The sequence below is a fragment of the Rhinoderma darwinii genome, chromosome 2 (genome assembly GCF_050947455.1).
Source record: "Rhinoderma darwinii isolate aRhiDar2 chromosome 2, aRhiDar2.hap1, whole genome shotgun sequence".
NCBI lineage: Eukaryota > Metazoa > Chordata > Amphibia > Anura > Rhinodermatidae > Rhinoderma > Rhinoderma darwinii.
Window position 1 is genome coordinate 177,303,356 of NC_134688.1, and position 14,145 is coordinate 177,317,500.

Here is a 14,145-nt window from a genome sequence, read left to right on the forward strand (position 1 = left end):
CCTTCATTTCTAAGAACAAGAATAGACTGTCGAGTTTCACATGAAAGCTGTCTTTTTCTAGCCATTTTGAGAGTTTAATCGAACCCACAAATGTAATGCTCCAGATTCTCAACTAGCTCAAAGGAAGGTCAGTTTTATAGCTCCTCTAAACAGCAAAACTGTTTACAGCGGTGCTAACATAATTGCACAAGGGTTTTCAAGTGTTTTCTAATCATCCATTAGCCTTCTAACACAGTTAGCAAACACAATGTACCATTAGAACACTGGAGTGATGGTTTCTGGAAATGGGCCTCTATACACCTATGTAGATATTGCATTAAAAACCAGACGTTTGCAGCTAGAATAGTCATTTAGCACATTAACAATGTATAGAGTGTATTTCTGATTAATTTAATGTTATCTTCATTGAAAAAAACTGTGCTTTTCTTTCAAAAATAAGGAAATTTCTAAGTGACCCTAAACTTTTGAACGGTAGTATATATATATATATATATATATATATATATATATATATATATATATATATATATATATATAAATATTACTTTAAATATTGTGTACAAGTAGTTTGGTGCTCCCTTTTTCTTTTGTTTCATATCACTTTTCTATATACGTAGTTAAAATAATATTATACAGACATATACTAAACAAACTTATGCAAAGGCACTTTTTTTGTCATACTTTTAGCTAATGATTGTTTATAGGCACTTCAGCATACTGTATTAGTCAGGAACTGTTCTTGACATATATGCCAAACGTACATTGCAGACATGATGTGAACAGAGCCTAAAGGACAATTCAAGGACTAATGATGTTTTGATTTGAAAGTAAAAATTGTATTTATTAGGTTGAAAAATCATACTTAGAATAATAAGTATATCTGAATATATCTATGGTCAAAAGACAACACCTTCATCTCTCACTCTCTCCTTTCTTCAATGTTATATTTTTCATTTAACTATTATCCTGCATAATGTTCCTCGGCTGCCCCAGTTTCCCTCTGACTCGCTTTGTATGCTCGCTTTCCTCTGCTCTCTTTCCTTTGCTCTCTTTCCTTCTCGAGCTTTCTTGCGCTCCTCCTGTGCAGCTTTTATGTCTTGTGTATTCTACAAGCTTTCCTGACTTATTTGTTCTCTCCATTGTCTGCGCTTGTTTGGTCTTTGGTTCTATATTTAACTCCCATTCTTAATGTTAATTGATGTACTGTGCAATTGTTTTCTGAAAGATTTATAAGCGGGTGAACAAATGATAACGATAATGTTGCCCTAGGTCACCAGACACATCGGTAATCTATTTTTTTTTTTAAAGAAACACTCCAATTCAAAAATCCCAAGAGGGAATCCCTGTGTCATGTATCGCCCCTAAGCCCTGCACTAAGCATAATACAATCCCTCAGTTTTGCAGTCTTGACAGTCTCCCTAGACATCTGTTATTTTTTTTTCCTGCCCATTCCTTTGTTTCTATTTCAGAAATGTAGCACCAAACGTGTCATAGCTAATTTCGTACTTATTTTCCACTCAAAGAGATGCCAACATGGGGAATCGGTACAAAAGACCGCTTCTCATGACCATATTATAGCATTTGGCTGGCAGCACTCTTCCGCCAACCCTCCCATCAACATGCCCATTCACATTGGCTGAATGGGCATTTTGTTGTAACGAATGATGTGTTAAGTTGAAAGCATATAAGTCCTAACTAGTTGTTATAGACTGCTCCGATGTTTTTCACTTGCACTAGTTTTTATATTTCTTCATCAATGTGTGATGTTGTTGCTCTAATAATTGTTTGTTGAGTTAAGAAATATCAGTTTTGTTCCCTTGCAGTTCATCAGAGCTTTCACAGACTTTCTGGCTTTCATGGTCCTCTTCAACTACATTATCCCTGTCTCTATGTACGTCACTGTGGAAATGCAAAAATTCCTGGGTTCTTATTTCCTTACCTGGGATGAGGAGATGATTGATGAGACAACAGGGGAAGGCCCACTTGTCAACACATCAGATCTGAATGAAGAGCTTGGACAGGTGAAGCATCTGATTCATGAATATTGTTAAATCAATTCCTCTTTGACATAGAGTAGCTGATATTTCCATGGGTTGTCACCTTCAAATTAGCGTCTTTCGCCAGTTTCACAAAAGCGTATTTGTAAAATTGTATAATACAGATTCGAAATATGGCCACATTACGGGTCATAGAGCATCAGTATTGGAACCATAGGTACAGATGAAAAATACTGATTTGTCTTCTAGAGAGGAAGTTTAAACATCTAAGACAGCCCCTTTGAAATACGGGCGTGGATACAATATAAATGACATATGAATAATAAACGGATGCATCCGTACTTTGCACAATCGCCATAGACTTCAAAATAGAGAAAAGTAGTGCATGCAAATATGTCCTTATTTCATATTTCCATGTGAATAACACTATAGATTGATATTTTATCCGTTTTACTTAATGAAACGTACGGACGTAATGATGAAAAATATCCTTGTGTGAAAAAGACCTAGAGTTTGAGTAAAAGGAGGGCCGAGCTGAGTAAAAGACGCACCCAGGCTCAGAGCTGATTTGTTGATGCGCCAAATTCTAAATGTTCGGCATGACTGTTGTGCATCCATGAATAGCTTGAGAAAGTGCTTTGGTGTATTAGCCAGAAATGTCACTTAAAATATATGATGCACATTTGGCTCGAATAAAAAAAATCACACTGAGAATTGAAAATTCAGTTTTTTATTCAAAGAACACATTTGTAGTGTTTATTTTCAAGATTTGCATTGTCAGGGAAATTACAGAGATTATGAGAAATTTGACCAAAAATTATACCACAGGTGAGGAAGGTTGCGCCATTTGATACTATCTGCTAATGCTCAGTCTTCAATAAGGGCTAGGCAAGCAATGCCTTAACTTTTTTTCTTAACTTTATTTTTTATTTTTTTTTGCTCAATTATTTCTGGGTTTCCATAAATCTGCAGCAAAGTGCAGTACTATACATGTTGATGGGGTTATCAGGACCCCACCCATATTTAGCAGAAAAATATCAGCGTGGAACTGAGGTCATGCTGCGGATTTGTCCTAGATTTTCAACGTGGATTTTACCCATTTAATGTATGGGATGAAATCTGCGGTAAATACGCAGCACAGTCCACAGAAAAAAATGCAAATTTCGCTGCAGAAACACCACAGATTTCAATCAGCGTCATGCACTTCTCTCCATTCAGTTATATCGTTATGTGCAGCCACATACACAAACACTAACATTACTGTAGTGTCCTGATAATGAATATACATCACTACCAGCCTGGACGTGATGTTTATTCAGAATCCTGACATGTCTGTAGTGTCTCTATGAGATTTACAGCAAGGCAAACGTAATCTCGCGAGATTACGATGTAACCTGTCATTTCAAACGAGATTACGCTTGCCTTGCTGGAATCTCACAGAAAAGATTCAGAAGTGTCAGGACTCTGAATAAACATCACGTCCAGGCTGGTAGTGATGTATATTCATTATCAGGACACTGCAGTATTGTTAGTGTTTGTGTATGTAGCTGCACATAACGATATAACTATATCGCTAGTGCAGTGTAAATGAATGGAGAGGAGTGTATGATGCTGATTGGTCAGTCATACACTCCTCTGTACAACGCTCACTTAGTCTAAAGTAAAACACGCCCACTTGGGCATTAAGAAACTCATTAGCATAAAGCTAAAAATCGCTCAAAGTGGTTTAAAAATAGATTGTTTTTCTAAATAAAAAGCATTACTGTCACCTACATTATAGCGCTAATCTTCATATATAGGAGATAGGCCACTTCTAATGTGGTGACAGAGCCTCTTTAAGATACCTTTTTTAACTTAAAGGTGAATTTCATGTTAATTTATCTTCTGATGTGTAATAGCGACATGTCACAAGATCTTATGAGCTGGATGCCCACCTATTGGCAATATAAAAGCGTTGATTCTGCACATGCCACACAGCTCCGTTGAAATCAATACTACTTGACTATTCTGCACTGTACTTGTCTTCTGTACTTGAACACTAATCACTGGCCATTTTACTAACAATTTTACATCTGCTTTCCAGTGTGTATCCATAGCCGTATGGTTAAAACCAGCTGGTATTTACGGATCATTTTGCGCACTGTTTGTAAATACACAGGGCTGTTAATATGGAGGAAGAGACGGGCGTGGGGGTATAATTAGCGCCTTCTGTTTGGAATCTTTCTAGTAAACTCGCTGTTTAGCTGATCTTAATAGTAGGTCTTTATATATTAAAATAATATGGTCGCAGACGGTAAATGGGCAGGTGTCTGAACCTCCTGGAAGCAAGAAATTATATATTGCATTTATTTGTATGACAATCTGCATCAAAGATGCTTATTAAGAAGAGAGAAACCTACAATGATAACGTCTATAATATCGTAATTTAGCATGACTTGATGTTTTATTAATTGCCACTAAGCATTAAGCTAAGCAGTATGTTTCTTATATGTATTTATCTGGATGCACGGAACTATAGGTTGAATATATATTTACGGACAAGACTGGAACGCTGACAGAGAACAACATGGAGTTTATTGAATGCTGCATTGAAGGTCATGTATACATACCTCATGTCATCTGTAATGGCCAGATCCTTCCTGACTGTATGGGCATCGACATGATTGATTCATCACCAGGATCTGGAGGAAAAGTATTACTGTGTTTTATTTTTACCTAATATATATATATATATATATATATATATATATATATATATATATATATATCTATCTCTGTCTATAAAGGAAAGCACTTTTGAGGGTCCCAGGTTTAGCAGACCAATTGTTGGATGAGCTCTACATACATCTTTTTCTAAAGAAGGGCACTACATGCAATAAAATGCAATAGAAACATTATCAGTAAAACTTGTTCTTCAGGTGGTTCAGATCTTCTCCTTACTTTCCGTGGATTCTAAATTCTGCTATACATGTGCGTGTCTTACAAACATGCAGACACTATATGTGCCACCTTATGGTGCCTCTGTGAGGCACAGTATTCTTAGGCTGTGTTCATACGTCCTGGTTTTTCAGCTTTTTTTAGGGTGGGAATACCTTCATAATATGGCATGTGATGGAGAAAACCTTCTTGTACTTCCATATGAAAACAGAGATAGAGTAAGGCCCCATGCACCCCTATGGTTGCCCTATAAGGCCCTGGTCACAGAGTTTTTTGACACGGTCTTTGACTTGGAAACCGCCCCAAAAAACGGCTGAAAACGTCTTCCATTGATTTCAAAGGGAGGCGGAGGCGTTTTTTTTCCCGCGAGCTGTACAACTAGCTCGCGGGAAAAAGAAGCAACATGCCCTATCTTTGTGCGTTTACGTCTCTGACATCAATGGGAGGTAGAGAAAGCGCTCAATGACAACGGGCGAAAAACGCAGTGACAAACGAGAGCAGGAAGATCAAAATCTGCCTAAAAATTTCAGATGGATTTTTGAGGCAGAATTTTCAGCCTGCAAAAAACTCTATGTGAACATACCCTTATGGCTCTGAACAACACCAAGCTATAATACTGTGCATGAGACCAAGGAGTGTATATTTTTGGGGGTCTGATAGGCTTATTATTCTCCCTGCAGACATCTTTTTTTTTTTTTTTTTTTGCTGCATTAATCTATAAAAAATGACAGGAAAATATTTTACTGCCATTTAAAAACAAAATGAATAAATTAAAAACTGCGACAAAGAACGCATGTGAACCCAGTCTTAGTAAAACATGCATACCTGATGCAGGTGTTAGGTGTCCATATGTTAAGGCCCCTTTACATGGCCCGATGATCGGCCGAAGGCGCACTCGTATGAACGCTTTTTCTCGATCATTGACCTGTGCAATTGCTCATTTGTCGGCTGATCGGATCATTTATGCTGCCATAAAAATGAATGTTTGTCAGCAGCGCTTTTTCTCGTGTAAGCTGGAAATGTGCTGCCGACTGTATGCAAACTGAATGGGGATCAAACGATTGTATTAATGATCGTTCATCCCGATAAAGCCATGTAAATGGAGCAAACGAGCGCGATAAACACGTCAGTATCGCGGATCAGCGCTCATTACCCGGCAGTAATCTGCAGGTATAAAAAGGCTCTTAACCTATCTGTTTGGATGTTCAAGTGTTAATGAGCTTAACAGTTCATGAGTTGCGCCATTTATAATTATACGAACTTGTCTGTTGATGGCTTCCATATTTCACATAGTAAAAACAAACAAAAAGATAATGAAGATATATTACAAAAATGCATTTATTTTAGATACAGAGTAATTAGCAAATATCATACAAACAATTAAACAATACTTAGGCTTGGTGGCACCAAGGTTTTGTGAAAAATAACCTGCAAGAGACCAATCATTAAATATTGATCCCATTTTTTTTAATCCAAGGAAAGAGAAGACCTCTTTTTTCGAGCTCTCTGCCTGTGCCACACTGTGCAAGTCAAAGATGAGGACCACACCGATGGTGAAAGGAAATCAAGTCAATCTGGCAAATCCAGTGTATACATTTCTTCATCTCCTGATGAAGTCGCTCTTGTTGAAGGTATACAACGGTAAGACTTTATTACCTGAAAAATTGTGTTCGATCATGATACTAAAACTTGCCGCATTTTACCAGTAACTGCACATCTTTAACATAGTAAATATGTGTTGGGTAGGCCCATAATCTGTTCATTGGGAAAATATTGGGCAGTATAGCCTAAAACAATGCTTCTCCTTAAATATATCTGGTAAAATAATCCAACAAATGAAACATTGTTACTATGGAGAAAATATATACTATATCTGACAGGCTATATTCACATGAAAAATGTGCATTAAAAACTGATCAACTGTCAATTTTTATGGCCCTTTTGCATCAGTGTGTCCCTAAATTTTCATCCATTTCCAGTCCGTCTGTCCGTTTTTAATGGCCGTTTGACATCCGTTTTGCATCAGTTTTTCATGGCCGTTAAAAAAAACCTGATGAATTTCATTGATCAGGCTTTTTTGTCCCAGACCCCTGAAAACACCCAAAGGAAGATCACATGTTCACCTAAACACTATTTACAGCCTCCCTGTATATGATGCCACACACCTCCTCTATATGATGCCACACACCTCCCTGTATATTATGCCACACACCTCCCTGTATCTGATGCCACACAGCCCGCCTGTATATGATGCCACACAGCCCGCCTGTATATGATGCCACACAGCCCGCCTGTATATGATGCCACACAGCCCGCCTGTATATGATGCCACACAGCCCGCCTGTATATGATGCCACACAGCCCGCCTGTATATGATGCCACACAGCCCCCCTTTATATGATGCCACACAGCCCCCTGTATATGATGCCACAAAGCCCTCCTGTATATGATTCCACAAAGCCCTCCTGTATATAATGCCACACACCTCCCTGTGTATGACGCCACACACCTCCCTGTATATAATGCCACGCAGCCCCCCTGTATATGCCACACAGCCTCCCTGTACATGATGCCACACAGCCCCCCTGTACATGATGCCACACAGCCCCCCTGTATATGATGCCACACAGCCCCCCTGTATATGATGCCACACAGCCCGATATGAATGCCCTACATACTCACCGACGCAGCGCTGTCTTCTTCAGGTAAGGTCTCTCGTCTTCACGGGATCTGTGAAGGCGACGCGATGACACTCACCGATGCAGCACATCTTCACGTTGGGTCTCTCGTCATCACGGGATCTGCGAAGGTGGTACGATGATGTCGTCGCCTTCGCAGATCCCGTGAAGACGAGAGACCACACCTGAAGAGGTTTTTTTGCACATTTTTGTTCTTTTCAAGTTTGGGGTGTTTAAATCATAAAGTTCTGAAGTTAGTTGGCATGTAAATATGGGACTTATCCTTCTCTTTTCAGACTTGGCTATACATTTCTGCGACTAAAGGACAATTACATGGAAATTTGTAATAGAGAAAATGACATTGAAAGGTATGGTACTTGAGTCAGCAGATATACTAGAAACCATGATGTGAAATTGCAAGTGAATTATTACCTTCAGTCATATTGGAAATAAAAATCTAATCAAAATAAATATAAAATGGCCCTAGCTGGACATCTAATTTTACAGTTCCATAGCTCTTTAGCACTGATCCATGTGGGCTTTAATGCTTATGTTCAGCAGGATCCATGAATAATACTGCAAGTGCCAGAGACTCATTCAGAAATAGAAACCATGAATCTAGGTTAAGCTGCTGAGGCATTTACTATAGAGACATTAATGCGTTATCATGTCGGATGCTCATTGACCTGTGCTAGCTAGAGTTCTGCAGCAAAGGGAAATACATATAGGTTTTATAAACGAAAGGCATTAAAAACATTTTAGGAGTTTATTAAACTGAAGAATGATTTGAAATGGAGACTTCTAGTGTAGAACACTATATTTAACATCGACTCTGATATAAAATCTGACAAAGGTGTACATAGTGTTTGGCCTATGACCTTTCCTTTCCAAGACAAGATCCGTAGGCGTGTTGGGGCCAATAAGTGAACGACAGAGTCCCTTAATAGTCTCCATCAGTGCTTCAGCAGGAATAGATTCTGGCACCCCCCTGAAACGCAGATTGTTCCTGCGGTTTCTGTTCTCCTGATCTTCTAGGGCCCGAAACACTGAATTAAAATGATTCTGACATGAGGAGAAGCAGTGTGTAACTGCTGTATTAAAATCCAGCATTGCTGCTTGAGTTGCCTCCAGCTTCTCTACCCGCTGTCCCACATGTCTCACGTCTTGATTTATATCTGCCAAATCCTTAATCAAAGGCTCCAGAGCCTTATTCAATACCTTGGTGAAGAAGTCTCTTGTGAGGGGCAGGTCGGTTGAAGTGCTGCCTGCATCACTGCCATCGTCTGCTGCTCCAGCTTGTCCCTCCTCCCGAGAACGAGAGGAGGACGGCGCCATCTTGGCCTCATGTCCGCTCGCACCCACCGGCCCCCTTTTTACAAACTTCTCCATATCGCCTTGCGTCCCGACCGTTCTGGGGGGATCCTGGTCGTCTCTGCACTTACTACCGCCGATCTTGACCATGGTAAGTGGGAACACGCTGTCTTATGCTGTGAATGCGCTGTCGGTAGTTACGGAGCTCAGCAGCACACGTCCATTCAGGTCCGTCGCTAGCTCCGCCCCCCGGCCTATGACCTTTCCTGACCACATACTCTCTAAGTCTAAAGAGTTAAAGGTGCAGGGTTATTACATTTTTCATCATTCAAATCGGTTTCAAACATCAACGGATTCAACCGTCAAGATTTATAAGGAAACTCTGCTTATTATAAACAGAACTGTCACTGAAAAATTCAGAGTGCTTAAGAATTAACATTTACTTCATCATTAATAACAATTTCTTCAAGTACATAAATAATAAACTCAAATTAAATAAGCTCCAGCAATTTTTAAGTAATCTGATAGTAACGCTCCTACTATCAGACATACACTTTACAAGGTATGTGTCACCTATTAGTACTTTAAAAGGAGCGTGTCATGTCGAAAATGCAGTCCAATCTGCATGTTATAGAGCAGGAGAAGTTGAGCAGATTGATATATGGTTTTGTAGCAAAAGATGCAGTATAACTGGTAATTTATTCATTTAAACCTCTGCTTATTCTGGGTTTAGGAGTCCAGTGGGCAGTCCTAATCATTGATTGACAGCCTTCCCTGTATGAGTGTGCAAACAGAGATATATGTCAATCAATGATTAGGACCGCCCACTGAAATCCTAAACCCAGAATAAGCAGAGGTTTCAATTAATAAATCACAAGTTATACTGCATCTTTTGCTACAAAACCATATATCAATCTGGCCCTGCCCTATAACAAGCTGCCCGTAGATTGGTCTGCATTTTCAACATGACAGATTCCCTTTAAACTAAGATCAACAGCACCTAATAGGTTAAATGAACTGCTTTATATAATATGATTTGAAGTTGCTGGATTTTGGATGGTATAATATGTATGTTAGTGACAACTATTCCTCTTACCCTGAATTCCTTTTTCTATGGATGTATAGACCGTTTGTTTTGTCCGGTTGAAATGAGTGATTTATCTTTGTTGTAAAGTGAATAGTATCACAATATATATATATATATATATATATATGTAAACGTAATCTAGAATGTAATCAGCATTACCCCATGGCGATGTGTTTTCTGCTATACTTTTATGCTTTCATTTGTTTTACTCTGATGGCTAAGTGATCTACATTAAGCTATTGTCTGATTATTCACCTATAGAGCAGATAACATACGCTCCGTTTAAAACTTTGTACTATGTTTGCCCATAATTAACTAAATTACTTTCTGTTCCAGCTGCAATTACCATTCATGTATAATAGCAGAGACTAATAAAACATAGAAGAGTCGGTCCCTATAGTGTGCTATCACACATTCTCCTGGCCGAGTCTTGATTGTTGCGCTCAGGGATTCCGCTCTGGCCATCCCCATGACATCATGAATGACGTTGAATAGCATGCCTACACGTGTCAGTTAGGGTGGGGGTGAGCCTGGCTTAGGGAAGGGAAACAACGTTGGACTCCAATAATATGGAACACGATAAGTGCTAAATTTACTACTCTCACTGCAAGTTGACAAACGCTGAAGCACCTTCTCTGTTTATTGGAGCATAGTTCACAAAGTTTCTTCACACTACCCCGGCTCTAGTAGTCAGCCTTTATCCCCTGAAGAATTCTAGTACACCCCAGAAAGAATTGCATTGAGAGAACAGAGATTATTAGGGGTCTAGGGATGCTCTTTTTGGGGTAAATCTATTGCTCAAGAAGGGAAGAACTAGCATGTATATTATGAAAATATCTCTAACAAGTGACATATCCCTTGTAAAGTGTACGTCTGAACCACATTAGATGGCTTACTGCCAAATTACTTAAAATTTGTTGGAGCTCATTATTTGTTGGAGCTCATTTAATATGAATTTATTATTTATGTACATAAATACATTGTATTTATGACTTTTTTAATTAATGATAAATTAACAGTTAAGTCTTAAGCATTCTGCACATTTTGGTGATAGTAATATTCTTATCTCACAGATCATTACATATTTGTGGCTTTAATTCTCCACCCCCGTTTTCAATGTAGTGTTCTGTGGAGCAAAGTCTATTTTCTTTAAACGCACTGTAGAGTTGAAGACCATCTTAAGAGGAGGCTTTGGACTTTGATTTCTGGGATACGGTGGAGCCTGGAGCCAATTTTGCATAGAAGAATCCACAAGTGGTGATATCACCTGTCAACTCTGTTGCAGAATGGTGTCATCAAGGCTTACGATATCCAACATTGCTTTGTAGTCTTAATCTAAACCTGACAGTACATGGGGAAATGTCTCACCAACAAATATGGTTGAGATATCACCCTGTTTTCAGACCTCTCACAGCCTGGAATATTGGGATCCAACGCTTCTCTATTTTTATGACAAATGGAAATATTCACTCAATATCTATTTTGTATTATGGATTTGGCTCCCTGGTGGTTTTTAGTACTGCATGGGCACATTTTAAACTTATCTATATAAAAAAAATTGAGGGATAATACTGGGATATCCATTTTTGTAGATTTGTTAGACTAACAGTGTATACTTTTAAGGATAGTACTATACATTGCTTATAGATGTACATGGTTAACATTACTTCATGTTGCTTTTGTAATCCCATAATTGACCATGGATATCATATTCCTTCCTTTTCTTTTGGATTCACAGGTTTGAATTACTACAAGTTTTAACATTTGATTCAGTAAGGAGACGTATGAGTGTGATAGTGAAATCATCTTCAGGTAGAGTTAATCATCTTGTGGCATAGTTCTTAAAGACTTCATGTAGTATTAACATGCATAAACACAATTTTCTATTTATACCAATGTATACATAGGCTTACAACAATGGTTACTGCTGCCCCTTAGGCTCAATGGTGTGTCAGATGACATCATTGTAGAATTTAGGTCCATAGAACGTATTAGTCATTTCTTCCTACAGCAACTTAAAGAATATGCAGACCAACATATCTAGGATGTCCTCTTATCTGCGTAAAATGATGGTTGTGGTCAACCCCAAGGCTACATTCATATGAGCGTGACAGATTTACATGAGTAAAATCTGTCCGTGTGCGTTGCGTTTTGCATCAGTGTGCTTTCTAGTAGCATGTGTTTTTCACGGACTCGCCATCCCTTTTTTTTTTTTCATGTGCATCCGTGCGCTGTCCATGGTTTTCACGCAACCATTGAGTTCAATGGACGGCTGGGTGCATGAAAACGCACCAATATAGGACATGCAGTGAGTTTCACACAACGGAAACTCGCTGCGTGGAAATAAATGGGGCCGTATGCTGTGGGTTGTTGCAACGCACAGCACACAGACGACATTTTTAGTCTGGATTGTCTTATCTTGCATTGAATGTAGATTGGTAAGAGGTTTTAATTATTTTACACATATATACTACTAAAAACATCAATACACAAAACATGCAAAGGCCTCAAAAGACATGGAAGGTGCCAATACATGGTGCCCATACAATTATCTTACAAGCTTTAAAGCGAGTCTGTCAGTAGCCACAGCTAGGTAGCTATCGGGTAACAGATTAGGGACAAACGTGTGTTCCTGCTATTACTGCTTGCATTAGTGAAAAAAAAAAAAAAGGTTTCCACTAATGCAAGCAGTAATGGCAGGAACAGAGGTATGTCCCTAATCTGTTACCCAATAGCTACCTAGTGGTGTCAGTCGTTTGGTAGCGCAAAATCTACTGACACTCTTTTTAAAAATTTAGATTGTTACCAGATTTCTTTATGATACTCGAAGTACACAGTCAGAGCAGTTTCAGATCAGCAGATTGCAGCAGATATACACTATGTTCACCCAAATACACAGCGATTTATTCATTTTTTTCTTTTATTATTTTTTTAAATCTTATTTTACATTGTATTACTGCTATTTTTGTCATTTTTTTTAATTCTGTATAAAATTTGAGGTTTGCACATTATAATGAAATTGTCTGGGCGCATTTGTCACTCATTTTATTCCATCAGCGATAGATGGCCAGGACTACATTGAGACACTTTGTAGTACTACTGATTGATTTTAACTATTGAGCTACAGCTGCAGTACTATTAATACATTGGAGTTAACTTATCAACTTTTCTACGCCAGTTTTCTCCTGTAGAAAATTTGTAAAAGGGCCAAAAAGTATTTTGGGTTTTTCCGCCACCGTCGCCACTTTTGTGGGAAGGGAGGTAGCCTCAGGGATAGGGGGCGTGACCCCCGAGGCCCGATTAATTTATTATAATTTACGCTAAAAAAAGAACTGGTGTAAATTATAGTGGAAATCTATGTCCGCTCCTAACTGACCTATCAATTTTTCTCTTTGGGTCGTAGCGAGGTAGAGGCACATTCTGGGCCCCTACAATGACCCTCCCCAATAAGACTACCCCCTCTATTGGACATGTAAAAATCAAAAAACAATTCTACTCAAATCTCTGCTCCTCTTCTCCCCTCCAGATCCCTCATTACTCCGGCGCTGCTCATACAACGCAATGACACTGGGCAGCATCAGGACGTTGTATGCGACGCAGCAATGCTGGCGGTGAGGTGCTGCACCGCATATAAGGCTCTGATGCCGTTCAGTGTCAGGACACCGCTGGAGTGATGCGGGAGATGGAAGGGAGAAAAGGAGCAGTGAGGTGAGTATGTGCATTTTTTTTTTTTCATTCGATGAGCAATGTGGGGAAAGTAATGGCGCATGGCCCAGCCGGGGCATGCGACACATTTATGAAGAGGCATTCGACTCTTCATAAATGTGTCGCATCTTACTCCAATATTTCTTACTATTAAGACTGGCGTATGAAACGCCAGTCTTAATAAATTGCCTCCATTGAGTTGGATGCAATTTTGTGGACCGCAGCTGTCACTCAATAGGTAAAATCAATCATTAGTGCTCCAAAATGTTTGTGTAGCCATTGCCTAAGCTCCCACTTCCTCTACAAAAGAGGTTCTGCACCATCTGAGGTGTGTATTATAAGGTATAATGTACTCCTTTCTATACATTATTAAGAATATTAGAAGTCCCATTGTTCCCTGTCATTATTCCATGTATAAACTGTAAAATGG

The 14,145-nt window shown here is 39.0% G+C and overlaps 1 protein-coding gene across 3 annotated transcripts in view; it reads left to right on the plus strand.

Annotated features, from left to right (window-relative positions):
- ATP11A (ATPase phospholipid transporting 11A) overlaps positions 1–14,145 on the plus strand; it is a 165,085-nt gene that overhangs the window by 107,462 nt on the left and 43,478 nt on the right. For all 3 annotated transcript variants that reach the window (XM_075852521.1, XM_075852523.1, XM_075852522.1), the window contains exons 12-16: positions 1,824–2,021; positions 4,516–4,689; positions 6,412–6,575; positions 7,909–7,980; positions 11,749–11,822. In XM_075852521.1, the coding sequence (XP_075708636.1) occupies positions 1,824–2,021; positions 4,516–4,689; positions 6,412–6,575; positions 7,909–7,980; positions 11,749–11,822 (682 nt within the window). The remainder of the gene's footprint in view (positions 1–1,823; positions 2,022–4,515; positions 4,690–6,411; positions 6,576–7,908; positions 7,981–11,748; positions 11,823–14,145) is intronic.